General features: G+C 28.3%; 1 protein-coding gene and 2 non-coding genes across 3 annotated transcripts; 1 reads left to right on the top strand and 2 right to left on the bottom strand.

Annotated features, from left to right (window-relative positions):
• Positions 1–6913: 6913 nt before the first annotated feature.
• Positions 6914–9793, top strand: LOC107008544 (transcription factor bHLH13-like). Its single transcript, XM_015207630.2, has one exon. It carries the CDS (start codon positions 7619–7621, stop codon positions 9434–9436), a length of 1818 nt encoding a protein of 605 aa, XP_015063116.1. The 5' UTR covers positions 6914–7618; the 3' UTR covers positions 9437–9793.
• A 3961-nt stretch (positions 9794–13754) lies between these two features.
• TRNAQ-CUG lies at positions 13755–13826 on the bottom strand. Its single transcript has one exon. It is a non-coding gene; the product is annotated as a tRNA-Gln (tRNA).
• Positions 13827–14013: 187 nt separating this feature from the next.
• On the bottom strand, positions 14014–14085 carry TRNAQ-CUG. Its single transcript has one exon. It is a non-coding gene; the product is annotated as a tRNA-Gln (tRNA).
• Positions 14086–16559: the final 2474 nt, after the last annotated feature.

Below are 16559 nucleotides of genomic sequence, written 5' to 3'. Positions count from 1 at the left end.
CCAAACAAACCCTTAGGATTTATGTATGTTTATGATTTTTCTTTTATTTACTATTAATTTGAAGTTAAGTTTTCAACAAATAAATGTAAATTAATTTATTTTAAATAATTGAATTAATAAATAGACATGAATTAAATATTTAATTTTTCTTATCTTCATCAAATTCATATTCCTAAGAATAAATTATATAATTCATTTATATATTGGTTTGTGAAGAAATGTATCAAAGAAAATCTAATTTTAATAAAATCGACATATTAATAAGACGGAGAGAATAAAATGCTAAACATATTTACTCACTATTTTTCAAAAAAGTATTAACCAAATGCTAATAAAATTAAAAACATAATAAGATAAAAGAAATATTCTTTTGTAAGTAAAATTGAAATTCAAACTAGAAAATTATTTCACAAATAAATAAGGACACAGAATAATCTGATAGATGAATAATTAATAATTTTACTATAGTCTACTAGGCGTGTTTCATGTCTCATCCTTTTAGTATATATGCACTCTTTCGATTTTTAATTATTTATCTATTTGAATTAATATACATATTAAAAAAATAATTATTAACATAATTAATCTATCAATCTATTTGAATTAATATACATATTAAAATAATAATTATTAACATAGTTAGTCTATCAATCTATTTCTATTAATTATAAAACAAATAAATTAAATAAGTAAAAAAATATTCTTTCTTGATTTAATTAAATGAATCGTCCATTATTATTTATTAAAAATATTAAAAATAGTAATTTAAAATTAAAACAATTAAGAAACAATTAATTATTTTTTTCAATTTTATAAAACTATTTTAATATGAAAAAAGTTATTTTTATCATTTTTAGAGAGTACAAATCATTTTTTAATAATAGAAGACAAAAAATAGTTGTTCAAAATTAAAACAATCAAGAAATAATTAATTATTTTTTTTAATTTTATAAAATTATTTTAAAATGAAAAATGTTATTTTTATCATTTTTAGAGAGTATCAATCATTTTTTAATAATAGTTGACAATTGAATTATATTAATTAATTATTACCTTTTATATATATATATATATATATATTAGTGATAGTACATGATCTTACTACGATAGAATAATAGTGAACGAAGGAAGAAGAAATGTCTTCTTTTTTTTAATTTGTTTAAAAAAATGATTTTATAATTTTATTTTAAATTTATATAATATATTTAAAATCGTAAAATTTAAAAATATGCTATTATATTTGATATAATTTTAATTTAAAATCATAAAATTAAAAAATCTTCTTTCTTTTTTTAAACTATATTTTAAGTCTTTTTTTTAATGGAGGGATTATTAGTGTAGGTGGTTGTTTAGTTTTGAGAATTATTTGTTGGTTGAATTCGAGGTGATTGAGATGAGGACACGTTTTAGTGAGTTTATTGATTGAGTGCCACGTGAAGAGGAATTACTAGTAGTATAGTACTATTGTGAACGTGTTGAGTATTTCTTTTTTGTCATAAAGAATAAGCATAATATATATTAGATTCTAAATTTAGTTTCAAATTTTAATTTTAATCTTTAACTTTTATAATATATAAATAAATATTTTAACTATTCAATTTTTAAATAAATAAAGACATGAGTCCTACGTGACATAATGCACATAAGATATTATGTAGGATAAAAAATGATATATATGATGACATATATGTCTATTTATTCAACTTTATACAAATTTAAATATTTATTTATGCACTCTCAAAATTAAAAAATATAAATATAATTTGAAATCAAAATAAAAAATATATTTATATATTACGCTTAAATAATATTATTATTATTAGGTGAAATGTAGTCAGTCAGTCATAAAAGAAAAAACCTAAAAGGCGTGACGGCCAAGCTGGCGGTGCGTGACGCAATTTACTCTACTTTTCACGTGAATTTATCCGCGTGTTTCATTCACACCCCCCGAAACTACTCTTTTTTTTGTAGAGTGAAAATATGTTATATATTTACCAATTTAATACACATAATAATCTCCCTAAATTATTAAATAATATTGGTTATCCTCTTTAGTTTAGTTTATTTGAGATAGATGAAATTTTGAGAATACTTTTAACTTATTAATTATAGTTATTATGATTTATAATATTATCTAGATAGTTTTTGAATATATGTAAAATATTAAAAAGTTTTCTCGTAGTAATAATTATTAATAAGATATTCAAGTCGAGTCAATAATTAAAAAATTTAATGACTAAAAGCAGCAACGTCGTCGAAGACATATGTGCTTTTAATACTTATATGTAGTAGTAATTATTAATAAGATATTCAAGTCGAGTCAACAATTAAAAAAATAAAAATTACACCTTTAATTGAGTGAAAGAAAAAATGTGCAAGCTAATTTATTCTAACAAGTGAAAAACTTTACACTAAAAAATGAGATCCGAATATGTAAACATTAAATTAGCAATTGTATCTAAAATATAGCAAAGACTTAAAAGTCAAGCCTAGTGTGTAGTCGTACTTAGACGATACAGGTACATTTAATTGGAATGCCGCAATTTTTTAATTTTGACTCTGATTATTAAGTTTTTCAAATATTAATTTGACATATTTTAAATGCTAATAATATAAATAAGTAAAGAGTAAAGTGATTATTTATATATTAAGTTTTTTAATTTATATAAATATAAAGAAAAATATTCATCTATTTATTTAAATATAACAAATGAAATTGACAGGGGAATTATTAATTTATACGAAAATATTGTAACCGCTTAATTGTTTTGATAGAAAGCAAGTTGTGGGACAAATTTTATTTTTGGGTCACATGTCATGAAATAGTCTCATCTACATTTTCACGAGTTTCTTCCTGTTCAGATTGTTCACGTTTTTTCCGATTTAATCAATCACCATTATAATCCCACTACTAATCCCTGATTACCGCTTACGTAATCACGTTTTTTTTAATTATAGCTCTAATCCATTTTTATAACCAATGAAATTAACTGAGCTATATCAGCCATGATTAAAGTTGTAATTGCAGTTTAATATTTATAGGGAGATAAGAGATAGTTGTTATAAGCATTTTTATTTTCAATCTTAAGATTATGAATTTCAGTCATCAATAATGAAAGTGTAATGATATAAGTTGTAGTGCAACAAAATTATAACGTATCGTATTCAAAATTAGTTGAGAATTATAAATTTCACGAAAAGTATATCTCTTTTAATAAAATAAAATTTATCGTAATATATACATATATACATATATATATATATATAGATATATATATATATATATATAAAATTTTAACAGCAAAATAATTAAATTTGTTCTTGTACTATTTTGAAACACGAACTATTTTAGATTTACCAAAATTCTAATAGACAAAAGAAAAAGTATAATGGAAGGTAAAATTAAGTATTTCCTATTTTTTAATGACAGATGAGTAAATTTAAACTTTTTCCTTTAAAATAATACTACTACAATATATTTTTTTTCTTTCTGAAAATACTGAGTATTACATAAATTATGATTTAATTGACTTAACAAATGGGACCCACGTGGGGTCCACGTACTTACATGACTGAAAATTATAGGTTAATTTATAAAAAAAATATTGTTAAATTATATTATAGTAATAAAAAATAGTGATTAGGGTAACCCCACATCTTAATGAAGCACATTGATTTTGGAATAAATTACAGGAGCCTTAGATTCTAATCAATTTGGCCTATTGGTGTGTTGTTAAAGCTTTATTTGTCCCTTAATCTTCATCAAAAGCTTTAAATTGGAAAAATCAAATGCCTAATTAATACTTTTGTTACCTAGGATTTGCTTTTCACTTTACCCCTTTTTACTTCATCATATATTCACATGATATTATCACTTTCTTGCTCGTTGAGGGAGGAAAATATTATAAAAATAATAATTAATAAATAAAGTGTTAGCTACATCTTTAAAGATAAATACGAAATTAATATTTTATTATTTTTAGATTAATTTTTAGATTTGTATGGAATATGTTATTTAATATTATATATAAATAAATGAATGCAATCAAAGAAAAGTTATAGCCCCATCTGCGGTATCAAACAAAAAGCACTAACATATTATACTTTATATTTATAATTTTCACAAAAATTACGCATGCAATGCATTATTTATATATCGGAATTGTCGACAAAAATATTCGTTCATCCGTCCTAATTAGCTTGGCTCTTACTTATCGATGGTGTATTTGACCAACTGTCTAAATAAATTATAGAGTACTATTATAATTCTTATGTTTATTTTATTTTTTATAAACACTTTTTTGTCAGCTTTAAGATATATTTTTATATTTTATAACTCATTAGTTTTATTTTATTATTATAAAAGTAATAACATAGTATCATAATTATAATATAAAAGATATATGTAGTTTATACGAATATCTTTTGTTATGCGACTTGATCAAGTCTTTTTACTTAAAATTTTTTTTTACACTATTAACACCGTCATTTAAAGTGTAAGTGGGTATTAAATTTAACAACAATATTGATCAAATATCAACATACCTTTATAAGTGAGTTCTGAAAAAATTAAGATATACATCGAGTTACTAAACTTATGCTTACCTCTCGAGGTAAAGGGGTAAATTTCCATAAATATTGATAATTTAAATGTCTCTCCACATTTATTTAATTAACTATAAAAGTGAAATAAATAATATAATAGATACTTTTTTTTTAAAAAAAATGAATGTCTTGAATTAATTATTGTGGATAAATATGATAAATAAATTGAACAGAGGAAGTATTAGTCATTAATTGATCGTGATTAGCTAAACATAAGATTTATGATAATACCCCTCCGTTTCAAAAAGTATGATCTAGTTTAATTTGAACCTATTTCAAATTGATAGTAATAAAAGCCGTGATCCTGATGGTTATGGAAGTGGATTCTTCAAAGCAGCTTGGGACATTATAGGTGATGACATCGTAACTACCGTTCTTGAATTTTTCACAAACCGTTGAATGCTACTAACATTGCATTGATTCTTAAAGTCAGCAATCCAGAATTGGGAAGCCAGTTTAGACCAATAGCATGTTGTAACGTCTGTATAAATGCATTTCTAAAGTAATTTGCCAAAAGTTGAAAGGGGTGATACGTACTATCGTGGCAGAAAATCAATCTGTATTTGTTCAGGGAAGATTAATGTTACACAATGTATTAATTTATCATGACATCCTCAGACATTATAATAGACAGACTACACCTAAATGTTTGATGAGAATTGATCTAATAAAGGCCTATGATATGGTGAGTTGGGAATTTGTGGAGGAGGCACTAAAGGGTGTATGGGTTCCCAACTAGTTTCATTCATTTAATTATGACGTGTGTAACTTCTCCTATTTTCACAGTCAAAATTAATGGAGAAGGACATGGATTTTTCGCTGGAAAAAGGAGAGTCAGTCAAGGCGATCCCATATTTCCATTACTTTTTGTACTTGTCATGGAGTATCTGTCAAGAACATTGAAATGTATGGGAGAATTGTCCAATTCTCAATATCATCGTATGTGCAAGAAACTCAAACTCACACACTTGATGTGCTCAATCTAAGCATAATTTCATACTGTGGCATTCTGTGCAAGATAGATTACTAACTAAAGAGATTAAATATTCCGGTGGAAGATGACACATGCTGTTTGAGAGTGAGAGTCCAAGCTAAAATGCAAGATTGATCTGGAACACTTATTCCTGCTGGAACTCCCAAACATATTCTAAATAGACTCAAAGAAAATTCGAAAACAGTTTCACAAGGAACTTATCGTTGCATTATGCGAAGCAATGATATACCATGTTTGGAGAGCAAGGAACTGAAAATTGTTTAAAGGCATCACTATAAATATAGTTACGTCTATGACACAAATTAAGAAGGAATTTGTAGATAGACTTGAGGTAGTTAAACGGTCTAGAAAGGCAAATAAGTATAGTTGGTTTTTGAAGAGATTTGTATAATTAAAGTTCTATACGAGGCTTAACTCTCTTAGTACCTTTCTTAGAGGGTGATAAGGGGATTGAGTGTTCTTTAGGTGTATTTGATTTCTGTTTGTTAGTAGTAATTTACATTGGTTACCAAAAAATAATAAAAAAGAATTAAAGTTATGCTAGTGAAAAATTAAAGTTAAAGTATTGTCAAAACAAGAAAGAGATCATTCTATTTGAAATAAACTAAAAAGGATATATAGACTTTTTGTGATTTAACTTAAATAGGAAAATAATATTAGATCAAATGTGATAGTAATCGATAATGAGGATTGAGGCCGCATGTGTTTTTTCATTTCATTTTAAAAAGTTAATGATTCGATTATCTCTATAAATGAATAAATATTTTGAGATAGAGGGAGTTAATAGCGATAAAGACTCATGTTTATCATAAATAGATAGAAATATTATATTAGGAATCTATTGATATAATGATTTTTTTTTAAAAAAATATATATAAATAACAATTTATCTATTTTTTATTTTGTTACTTAATAAGCAATTTACTTTTTAAAAACTATTTATTTTTGAGTAAATAAATATTATGAATGGTGAAATATGATTAAAGGGTGTGGGGTGATAGGATTGAGGTTACGTGGGTAATAGTGGAATATAACGTGTGATAAAGACAGGTCATAAATTATAAAATTTTATATATACATAACAGATAATATGATAAACTACCTTATATCAATTTTTTTTTAAAATAAAAATTTCGACCAACCTAAAAGGAAAAAACTCTCGACCAAACACACAAAAATCTAGATAGGTACTATTTTAAAGTGTGCACATGTTTTTTCATCCTTTTCTTAACCACGTGTCAAAGTTAAATTTCCATTTACAAAGTTTTAAAATTATTTTATTTAAATAAACAGAAGTACTCAATGGCGACTGTTCCCCAATCACGAAAAAGCATGTTAATATATAACCCAACCATGGTTAACCCTTTTTAACCATGTAAACCCTCTCACATACATACAGTTGGGATTTAGAACAAACCCAAAAACTTTGCTTCTCTCTTTTACTTGTGCAACAAAATAGAGAAAACATCTTCTTTCATTTTTTTTTTCCCTGAGAAAACTTCAAATCTTTCTTTATTAAGGAAAAACTATAAAAATTATCCCAATTGAAAACATCAGTTTTGTTGCAGAGCTCTAACGTTTTGCTTGTTTCTGTTTCTTAACTGCAACTGCAGTGCAGAGTTACTGGTGTGTATTTTTGTTGCTGCTTTTAACCAATCTTTGTTTCTTTTTTTGTCCATATATATGCATTTTTATGTCAAAGTTTGTATATTTTCTGGGTATTTTCTTATAGTTACTGATACCCTTTAGATTTTCAAGCTTTTGAGATCTGAAATTTGAGGTATGGACAATTGGGTGTTCAATAAAAAGAAGAATTTTAATGAAGTTAAGATGGGTTTGTTTTGGATTGGTTAATTGGTGTTGTAAAATGTGTTAAAGGTTGAAGCTTTGGAGGAAAAAAAAAAGAAAAAGAATTGTCTTTTTAGTTCTTGATTCATCTCAGGAATATAAAGTTTGGAATCTTTTTTTCTTTTTTGGGTGTTTTGTAGTTGAAAGGATTTTATTAGTAGGTAGATAGATATGGTTACTGGGAATATGTTGTGGAGTGGTGAGGATAAGGCTATGGTGGCGTCTGTTTTAGGAAAGGAAGCTTTTGAATATTTGATGTCTGGCTCTGTTTCAGCAGAATGTTCTTTAATGGCAATAGGGAATGATCAGAATTTGCAGAATAAGCTCTCAGATCTCGTGGAACGCCCAAACGCCGCTAATTTTAGCTGGAATTATGCCATCTTTTGGCAAATTTCGCGGTCTAAGTCGGGGGAATTGGTGCTAGGGTGGGGGGATGGGTGTTGCAGAGAGCCTAAGGAAGGAGAGGAGCGTGAAGTTAAAAAGATTTTCAATCTACGCCTCGATGATGAGGGTCAACAAAGGATGAGGAAGAGGGTACTTCAGAAGCTGCATATGTTATTTGGTGGAACAGATGAAGATAACTATGCTTTTGGATTAGATAGAGTTACTGATACTGAAATGTTCTTCCTTGCCTCGATGTATTTTTCGTTCCCTCGAGGAGAGGGAGGTCCCGGGAAGTGTTTTGGATCAGGTAAGTATTTGTGGTTATCAGATGCATTGACATCTAATCTAGATTATTGTGCTAGATCTTTCTTAGCTAAGTCTGCTGGTATGCAAACTATTGTTTTGATTCCAACTGATGTAGGAGTTGTGGAGTTGGGGTCAGTGAGATCGATACCGGAGAGCTTAGAGCTATTACAGAATATAAAATCTTGCTTCTCGTCGTTTTTATCACTTGTTAGGGATAAGCAAGCAGCAGTTATAGCAGTTGTACCTGAGAAAAACGAGGGAAACAATCCCCGCCTTTCCAACTCTGGCGCTGTTACTGAACGAACAGATGGAAATCCTAAGATATTTGGGCATGATTTGAATTCTGGTACTCACTTTAGGGAAAAACTTGCTGTTAGGAAAGCGGAGGAGAGGCCATGGGACATGTACCAAAATGGTAACAGGATGCCATTTGTGAACGCACGGAATGGTTTAAATCCTGCTTCTTGGGCTCAATTCAGTAATGTGAAGCTGGGAAAGCCTGTGGAGCTCTATGGTCCTCCAACCCCAGGACACAACCTAATAAATGGTGGGAGGGAAGAATTCCGCTTGAACAACTTTCAACATCAAAAACCAGCTGCTAGAATGCAAATTGATTTCACCGGAGCAACCTCAAGAACCATTGTTTCCCCAGCACACAATGTTGAGTCTGAACATTCAGATGTTGAAGCTTCGTGCAAGGAAGACCGTGCAGGCCCAGTGGATGAAAAGAGGCCTCGAAAACGTGGAAGAAAGCCAGCCAACGGAAGGGAAGAGCCTCTCAATCATGTAGAGGCAGAGAGACAGCGGAGGGAAAAGTTGAACCAGCGGTTCTATGCCTTACGAGCTGTTGTTCCGAATATCTCCAAGATGGACAAAGCTTCCCTCTTAGGAGATGCCATTGCTTACATAACTGAGCTGCAGAAAAAACTAAGAGATATGGAATCTGAGAGGGAGCTGAGATTAGGAAGCACTTCAAGGGACGCAATCGCTTCAGAAGACAGCCCTAGTTCTGAGATTCAAATCCGAGGACCCGACATCAACATAGAAGCTGCCAATGATGAAGTCATTGTGAAGGTGAGCTGCTCACTGGAAACCCATCCACTATCTCGAATCATCCAAATATTCAAAGAGGCACAAATAAACGTTGTTGAATCAAAACTTTCCGCGGGGAATGGTACTGTATATCACACATTTGTCATCAAGTCTAGTGGATCCGAACAGCTGACCAAGGAAAAGCTGCTGGCAGCATTTTCCAGCGAATCAAACTCGTTAAGGCAACTTTCACCGGTAGGGCAATAACAGTATCATGTTTTTTTTTGCCTTATATATATAGTTGTTAGGGATAAAAATGTAGTGAAGTATCCATATGGTAGTTTTTTTCTAATCTTTTCTGCAGAATTTTTCGTATACATCAGTTCAAGATAGGTGGAAAATAACTATCTATTGACAAAGTAGTAGCAAATTTTCCGTGACTGTCTATAGTAGTATACATGCTCTATCATAATCAAGTCTAAGATGAATTCATTGCATACCATTATTTTGTACTGTTCATCTTTTAAAATCCATGATGCGCAAAAGAAGGTAGTATATAGTAACTAATTCATTAGAATTCTTGATGTAATCTATGATCTAGTTTATCGTTTTTGGATTTGTTGATCTTAGTGTTATGTGGCCAGTTGATGATACATTCATGAAAATGATACGTATAACTTTGTTTGTTGAAGAATTGTACTGTAAAATGGGGTAGCAGTTAGAAGAATTATCTCCGAGTAAAGTGTGGTTATATGTTTGTTGTTATTTATTGATCATGACAAAAACATGTGAAGGATAGAGTTGGTAGTCGTGGCAAAGTGGGAAAAAAGAAATTTTTAAAGAGAAGAATGTGACCACAACGTTTTGAATATGGCATATGGGGTAGGCTCCCTACTTTTTTAACTGCAGTGGGCCTATTGATATGACACCAACAATTACTATATCTTCATCATTTATATTTGGGAAAATAGTCTTATATAGCCTTCAACTTCCTCATTCAGAGCTGATATATCCCTCGTTATAAAAGTTACTCATATATGCCTTAAACATTATACAAACGGTTCATATATACCTCTGCCTTATAAAATGAACTCACATATACCTTTCATTTAATGAATGTTAAAAAATTAGTTTTAAATTTATATTTTTATATTTAATTTTTAAAAAAAAATTATTAAGAGGTATATATGATTCTTCTATCAAAGTTCAAGTATATTTTAATATTTTTCATACATAAATTATTTTTTGACTTCTTTTATCATAATTATTTGAGTTTCTTATTCTTATTTTATTTTTTTCTTTCGTTCCTTAGTTTAAAGAAAAAAATTTAACTATTTTTTTATCTATATTGTAATTTAATTTTTGTATTCGAAGAAAAAAATTTGATCATCTACAATAAGTTTTACAAGAATATTAGTGAAACATAAATAAATTTCGTTATCAAAATAATAATTCTAAATAAGTTTTTGAAACAAAGAAGTCGAAAAAAATATGTTTGACGAGGATTAAATTTATTTATATGGGATTATATTTTTTTAAAAAATAATAAAAATTAGATTTAAATTATTATTTTTTCATTTCTTTAGAGAAAGAGGGTATATATGATTTGTTTATAAGTAGGGGTACATATGAGTCACTTTCATAACAAGGGGTATATCAGCTCTAAATGACAAAGTTGAGGGGTATATCAGACCCTTTTCCCTTTATATTTAATACTAGTACTACTCTTTTTTCCTTTTTTCGTTTTTCTCTCTTTGCTTTTTCTAAAACAAAATTTGGATCTTGCTACTTAATTTTATACAGTATTATTAGGTATATAGTTTTTCTTTAGTACTTTTGGCCACGAAGGTTGTTGAGGTATCTGTAAACATTTTTCAGAAAGCAACCTATAGTAAAGTTCCTAAAAGATAAACAATTTAGTAAACAAAAGAATTTGTAATAGGAAAAAGGAAAAAAACAAACACACACACCATAAAAAAAAGATGATAGATCCTATTTGAGAATATTAAGGTACGAAATCATTCAAAGCTGCCTTAAAAGCTTCAGTTTTGTGACCTGTTTTTTCACAAACATCTTCTTCATCTCTTGTGTGGCGGTAGAGCCGTTTATGGAAATTGAGATTTGAGAGCTATGAATTGCCTCCTTTTTTTTTCTTTTTTTTTTATGTTAAATCGTAATCATGTAGATCTTTTAAATTATTATTAAGATATAATTAATTTTTATATAATAATCATGTATTGATAATCACTACCAATAATTATTATTATGTACGGAGTACTACTCTTTATTTAGTTTTGCTATATCTTTCCTAAGTTGGCCGTTATCATCTTCATTAACCATTGCGAATTATTATTATCATACTAATCATCAATTACTATCGACAATAACAACTAGAAAGGCAAGTTGACTGAGAAAAAAAGAGGTTAGGAGCTAATGTTGAGAACATTCTTGTAGAGGAAGTTATAGTACTGTGAAGTACAACAGTTACCAGCAACAACTTGGTGTCAAATGCGTGTGGACTATTTTAAAGCTCCTTTAAATCACAGTTTTATTTGAATAACATGTCAATTCACGTCATTAAAATTTGTGGTGTTTCACGTAATTAAAAAAAATATTATTTTAAAAATAAATATTTCGTCCTCGGTTAATTAGATGACTAGATTTTTATGTAAATAAGAAACTATTTGTTGTATTTTCAGGATTCTTAAAAAACATTTTCATCTTAAATTATTTGACGTGTTTCTCTTTTATTCGCCATTTAAAAATATAATTATTTATAAAGATTTTTTTTATTCTACCCTTACTTATATTTTAAAAGACTTATATTTATTCTTTTTATGTGTTATCTTAAGATATTTGTAGTGAACAATTACTAATACAATTTACAAGTAACGAAAGTATAATTAAATTTGTCTTAAATTTTTAAATAGTTATATCTAGAATTCAAGATGAATAAGTGTTGGGTTTTAAAAGGTGTGAATGAAAATTGAAGAGTTGCGATTTTTATGAAGAGTTGTGAATTTTATGAAAGGTTGGTCCCTTGTTGCCCATAATTTCAATAACTTGATTATTAATCCACATATCTTTTATTTATTTGTCGATTTTTATGAAAAGTTATGACCTTCATGAAAAATTGCGACTTTTATAAAAAGTTGTGAATTTTACGAAGAATCGGATTAGAATGGATAGATAAACATAGAAAATTGTTCACATTTTGTATAGACACAACGTTTAAATAAAGAGGAAAAAAAATCAAAAAGGTTTTCACTAAACATCATTAAAAAAAACACATTATCAATAACAGGATCAAAATTTTATTAATAGCTGCGAAATGATATTTAAAAAAAAATCACGTCCCGCCACATGTGATGAGTGATTTGGTACCTTAACTTAAAAAAGTATAATTGTGTGGCGGTGATTTCTATACAATACAATTTCTACCAGACTTTTTCAAAGAAATTAACATTAACGTGTAATTATTTTGGACAGAAAAAAAAAAGTTTTATTTGTTGTTTGGATGAGAAAGAATTACGAAAATGAATTGTTTTTTGTCAAATAGGTAGGCAGAGAAGTCAAGAAAAAGACCCAATTACATTAAGTTCATTTAATATAAACTAGTCTAAATGAATAAATAATATAATAATATATCGAGAGTACTGTATCACAATTTAACACTAGGAGAAGGAAAATGTCAATTAAATTTTGACTTCTTAAAAACTAAAAAAAATTAGAGTCCAATCAATTTGAATTTGAGCTGTGTAAGGCCTGATTCGGAGGAAAACTTTCACTATCAAGAATTTATTTATTTTTGAAACTTAATTACAAAATCTTTGATTAAGAGAGGAATAATCACGTTATCTACTTAAAATAAGTGATTCAAATGAAAAATAAGAGTAAATCAACTGTACTATCAAATACAAGGAGAAAATGCAAGTAAGTTAATATAATTTTTTGGCTTTGACATAAAAAATAAAAAATTAGAGAATCATACACTACACAAATAAGTCTTAATGATAATGATTTTCTAGTTGATTATTAAAGCGAAATCAACGCGCATTTGAGTGGATATCAATCATGTTTCCTTTTAGTAGTACTTTTTCCTTTGAGAATCTATTATACGTCATAGATAAGAATTACTATAAATTATTATGGAGTATTTTATTTATTTTTATAATTGATTAGTGTTCTTTTTTCAAAGTTTAGAAATCAATTATGATTTGAGGAAAGCTCATATTGGCAAAATTTGAATCAATAAACATGAAAAATCAAATATTCTAACTGGGAGTGTCTTGTGGACTAACAGAAACAACAAATAAAATTAGAGAGAGTTTTTTATTTGAATTGATCACGTGAGTCTCAGTAATTATAATAAGATGTATCTATAACTCTATATGTTAGAAAGGTAGAAACTCATTAAGGTTAAAATAAATTATCAATTATTTTGTGCATGGACTTAAAATTTTCCATTTTACTGTGATTGATTTCTTCGAACCACGAGTATGGTTAATTTTATAATATTAATGGAGCTAGTAAAATCTTTTATTTCTAGTGAATTTGGGATTGGGATAAATATAAAAAAAATAATAGGTTCCACCGAGACTTGAACTCGGGTTACTGGATTCAGAGACCAATGTCCTAACCACTAGACCATGGAACCACTTAATGCACTAAGTTTGTTTTAGCTTTATTTATTAAACATATTGACTACCAACAATGTTGAGTGATTGTTTAAAAGAAATTTAANTTCGAACCACGAGTATGGTTAATTTTATAATATTAATGGAGCTAGTAAAATCTTTTATTTCTACTGAATTTGGGATTGGGATAAATATAAAAAAAATAATAGGTTCCACCGAGACTTGAACTCGGGTTACTGGATTCAGAGTCCAATGTCCTAACCACTAGACCATGGAACCACTTAATGCACTAAGTTTGTTTTAGCTTTATTTATTACATATTGACTACCAACAATGTTGAGTGATTGTTTAAAAGAAATTTTATATAGAATATATCATAAGATATTAAGATCTAAATTCTTAGATTAAGTTAAATTTTCACAGGTTATATCATAATTTAATTCATGAAAATATATCGAATATTTTGTAACGTCTAGTAATATTGGTATGTCAATAGAGATGAAAGGAGTATGTTTGTTTGACAATGCGTTGAACAAAGAGAAAATAGATGAAGAAATAAATAAAATTCTGGAGCCGAGGAAAGTCTAAACGAGTATAAATTTTTAAAGAGAAATAATTTTGATAACTCTTAAATGGGCCCTGCAGTGCATGATCCAGATTTTATGGGGCTGCAATACAGACTCCCGAGTCCCAGACATCATGTGGTAATTATTTTTTGGGAAAATGTATAGATTCCTCCTTGAACTTATCTTGAAAAGTCAGTTAAACTTATCTTTAAAGTGGTAATAATGACCCCTTCCGTAGACAATCTCAGTTTTTGTGTGAGAAAATATTATACACGCGTTTTGATGACGTAAATAATATTATTTTTTATTTTTGTAAACCTTTTTCGCTTAATATTTTCTCACACTTCCCCAAAATAGTTATTTCTACTTTGTGTTCTTCCTCCCCTCTCCATCTCTTTACTTTTTTAAATTCAATTCTTCTTCCTTCTTCGTAAATTGAAGTAAAAAAGAGAAAACAGGACAGAAATAGCAAGATGATTACCAAGTAAGAGATGTTGGCAGTGGTGATAGGCGGGGGCAACACCATTGTCGCGGTGAAACCAAAAAACTCACAAATCTGTAAAATTACTTTCTCATCTGTATTTTTCTTTAAAATTATTGATACTTATGGATGCAAATTAAACATTACATTTGTATTCTTTGTTCATAGTGAATAATCAAATATGCTATTGATGACGGGTTGAGACAAAATGACATTGTGATTGGTGTTCTGCTAAGAATAATGAAGACAAACATAGAGTAATCATTTTCTTCAATGGATTTTGAAAAATTTAGGCACTATAATTATGAATTTTATGCATAAATAATCATTGGATTTTCAATAGAAGTCATTATCTTTCTAATGATTTGTTTTTCAATAATCATCTTTGGTGGATCCTCTGATGAGTTTGAGCAGGAAGATTATGAAGTTAATTGAATTGATATATTATTAACCTTTCGATGAAAATCATCATCTTTTCCACTCCTTTCTATTTTTTTAGAGTCCTTTATGTAAGAGTAGGTTGAATGTGTCCGGTGACAAAGTTGTAAAGAACTGTTGAAGAAGAAGATGTCAAAATAAAGAAAAATGTGAAAATATTTTTTAAAAATTGGGGGCACAAATTAAAAAAAAATTTATTGACAAAATTAATATATTAGGAATTATAATACATTAATTATATAATGACCAATAAGATAGTGCCACATGTTTAAATTTGTAATGTTAACATTTTTTTTCTTCTTCTTGTCACGCACCTTAAGGAAGGTGAAGACACTTTCTCTGCGATGTTATCTTCAAAGGGGGCATTTATACCACTTTAAACAAGTTTAGGTGTGTAATAGATCGTTCGAATAGTTAAAATATGTAACTAACTTTTCGAGACAAATTCAAAGAAAAATCTAAGCCTTTTTCCATAATTTTTTTTTAATATAGTAGCGCATGCATAAATTTGATCCATGTTTAAAATTTAAAGTATATATAGTTATTGTATGTGTGTTCTTGATTTATGTGATATTGATTGCGAAACCAATTAGTAAAGCAAGAAATAAGAGCCCATGAAGGTTATGCCAAGATAATGGGCTGGCTAAACTTTTGGTACTTGATACTTTTGTACCTCATAACATTGCTGTCCAAAACGTTTTAAGAATTCCAAGTCCAAAACGTTCAATTACCTAACAAATATATGGAAAATTACGCGATTAAGTAAATTTATTTTATTTAATTATTTATCATAGCTATAATTTGCTATAATTATCACTCATGACTAACATTATACATTAATTATTTGAGATGACTTCGAGTTTATATTGTTAGCCACATTTGTGTATGTATAATTCGCCAGAATATACAAATATATATGTATAATATACAAATACATATGTATAATATATAATTATTTAATCTATATACATATAAAATTTACCTCTCTCCCACTCTCCATCCTCTCTTGCTCGCCTCTCTCCTCCCTTTCCCAATATCGCTTGTCTCTCTCCTCTCTCGCCCAACCTCGCTTGCTTTGTATACAAATGCATATGTATAATATACAATTATCTAACCAATATACAGATACAATTTATCTCTCTCCCACTCTCCACCCTCTCCCAATATCGCTCGCCTCTCTCCTTTCTCTCCCAATCTCACTTGCCATATATACAAATACATATGTATAATTATCTAATCGTTATACATATAAAATTCACCTCTCTCCC

The sequence above is a fragment of the Solanum pennellii genome, chromosome 1 (assembly GCF_001406875.1).
Source record: "Solanum pennellii chromosome 1, SPENNV200".
Lineage (NCBI taxonomy): Eukaryota > Viridiplantae > Streptophyta > Magnoliopsida > Solanales > Solanaceae > Solanum > Solanum pennellii.
The sequence above is the reverse complement of the archived record's forward strand: the minus strand, read 5'-3'. Positions and strand labels throughout refer to the sequence as shown.

Excerpts from the sequence above, each read along its gene's own strand:
- LOC107008544 (XM_015207630.2), top strand. The coding sequence starts at position 7,619 with ATGGTTACTGGGAATATGTTGTGGAGTGGTGAGGATAAGGCTATGGTG.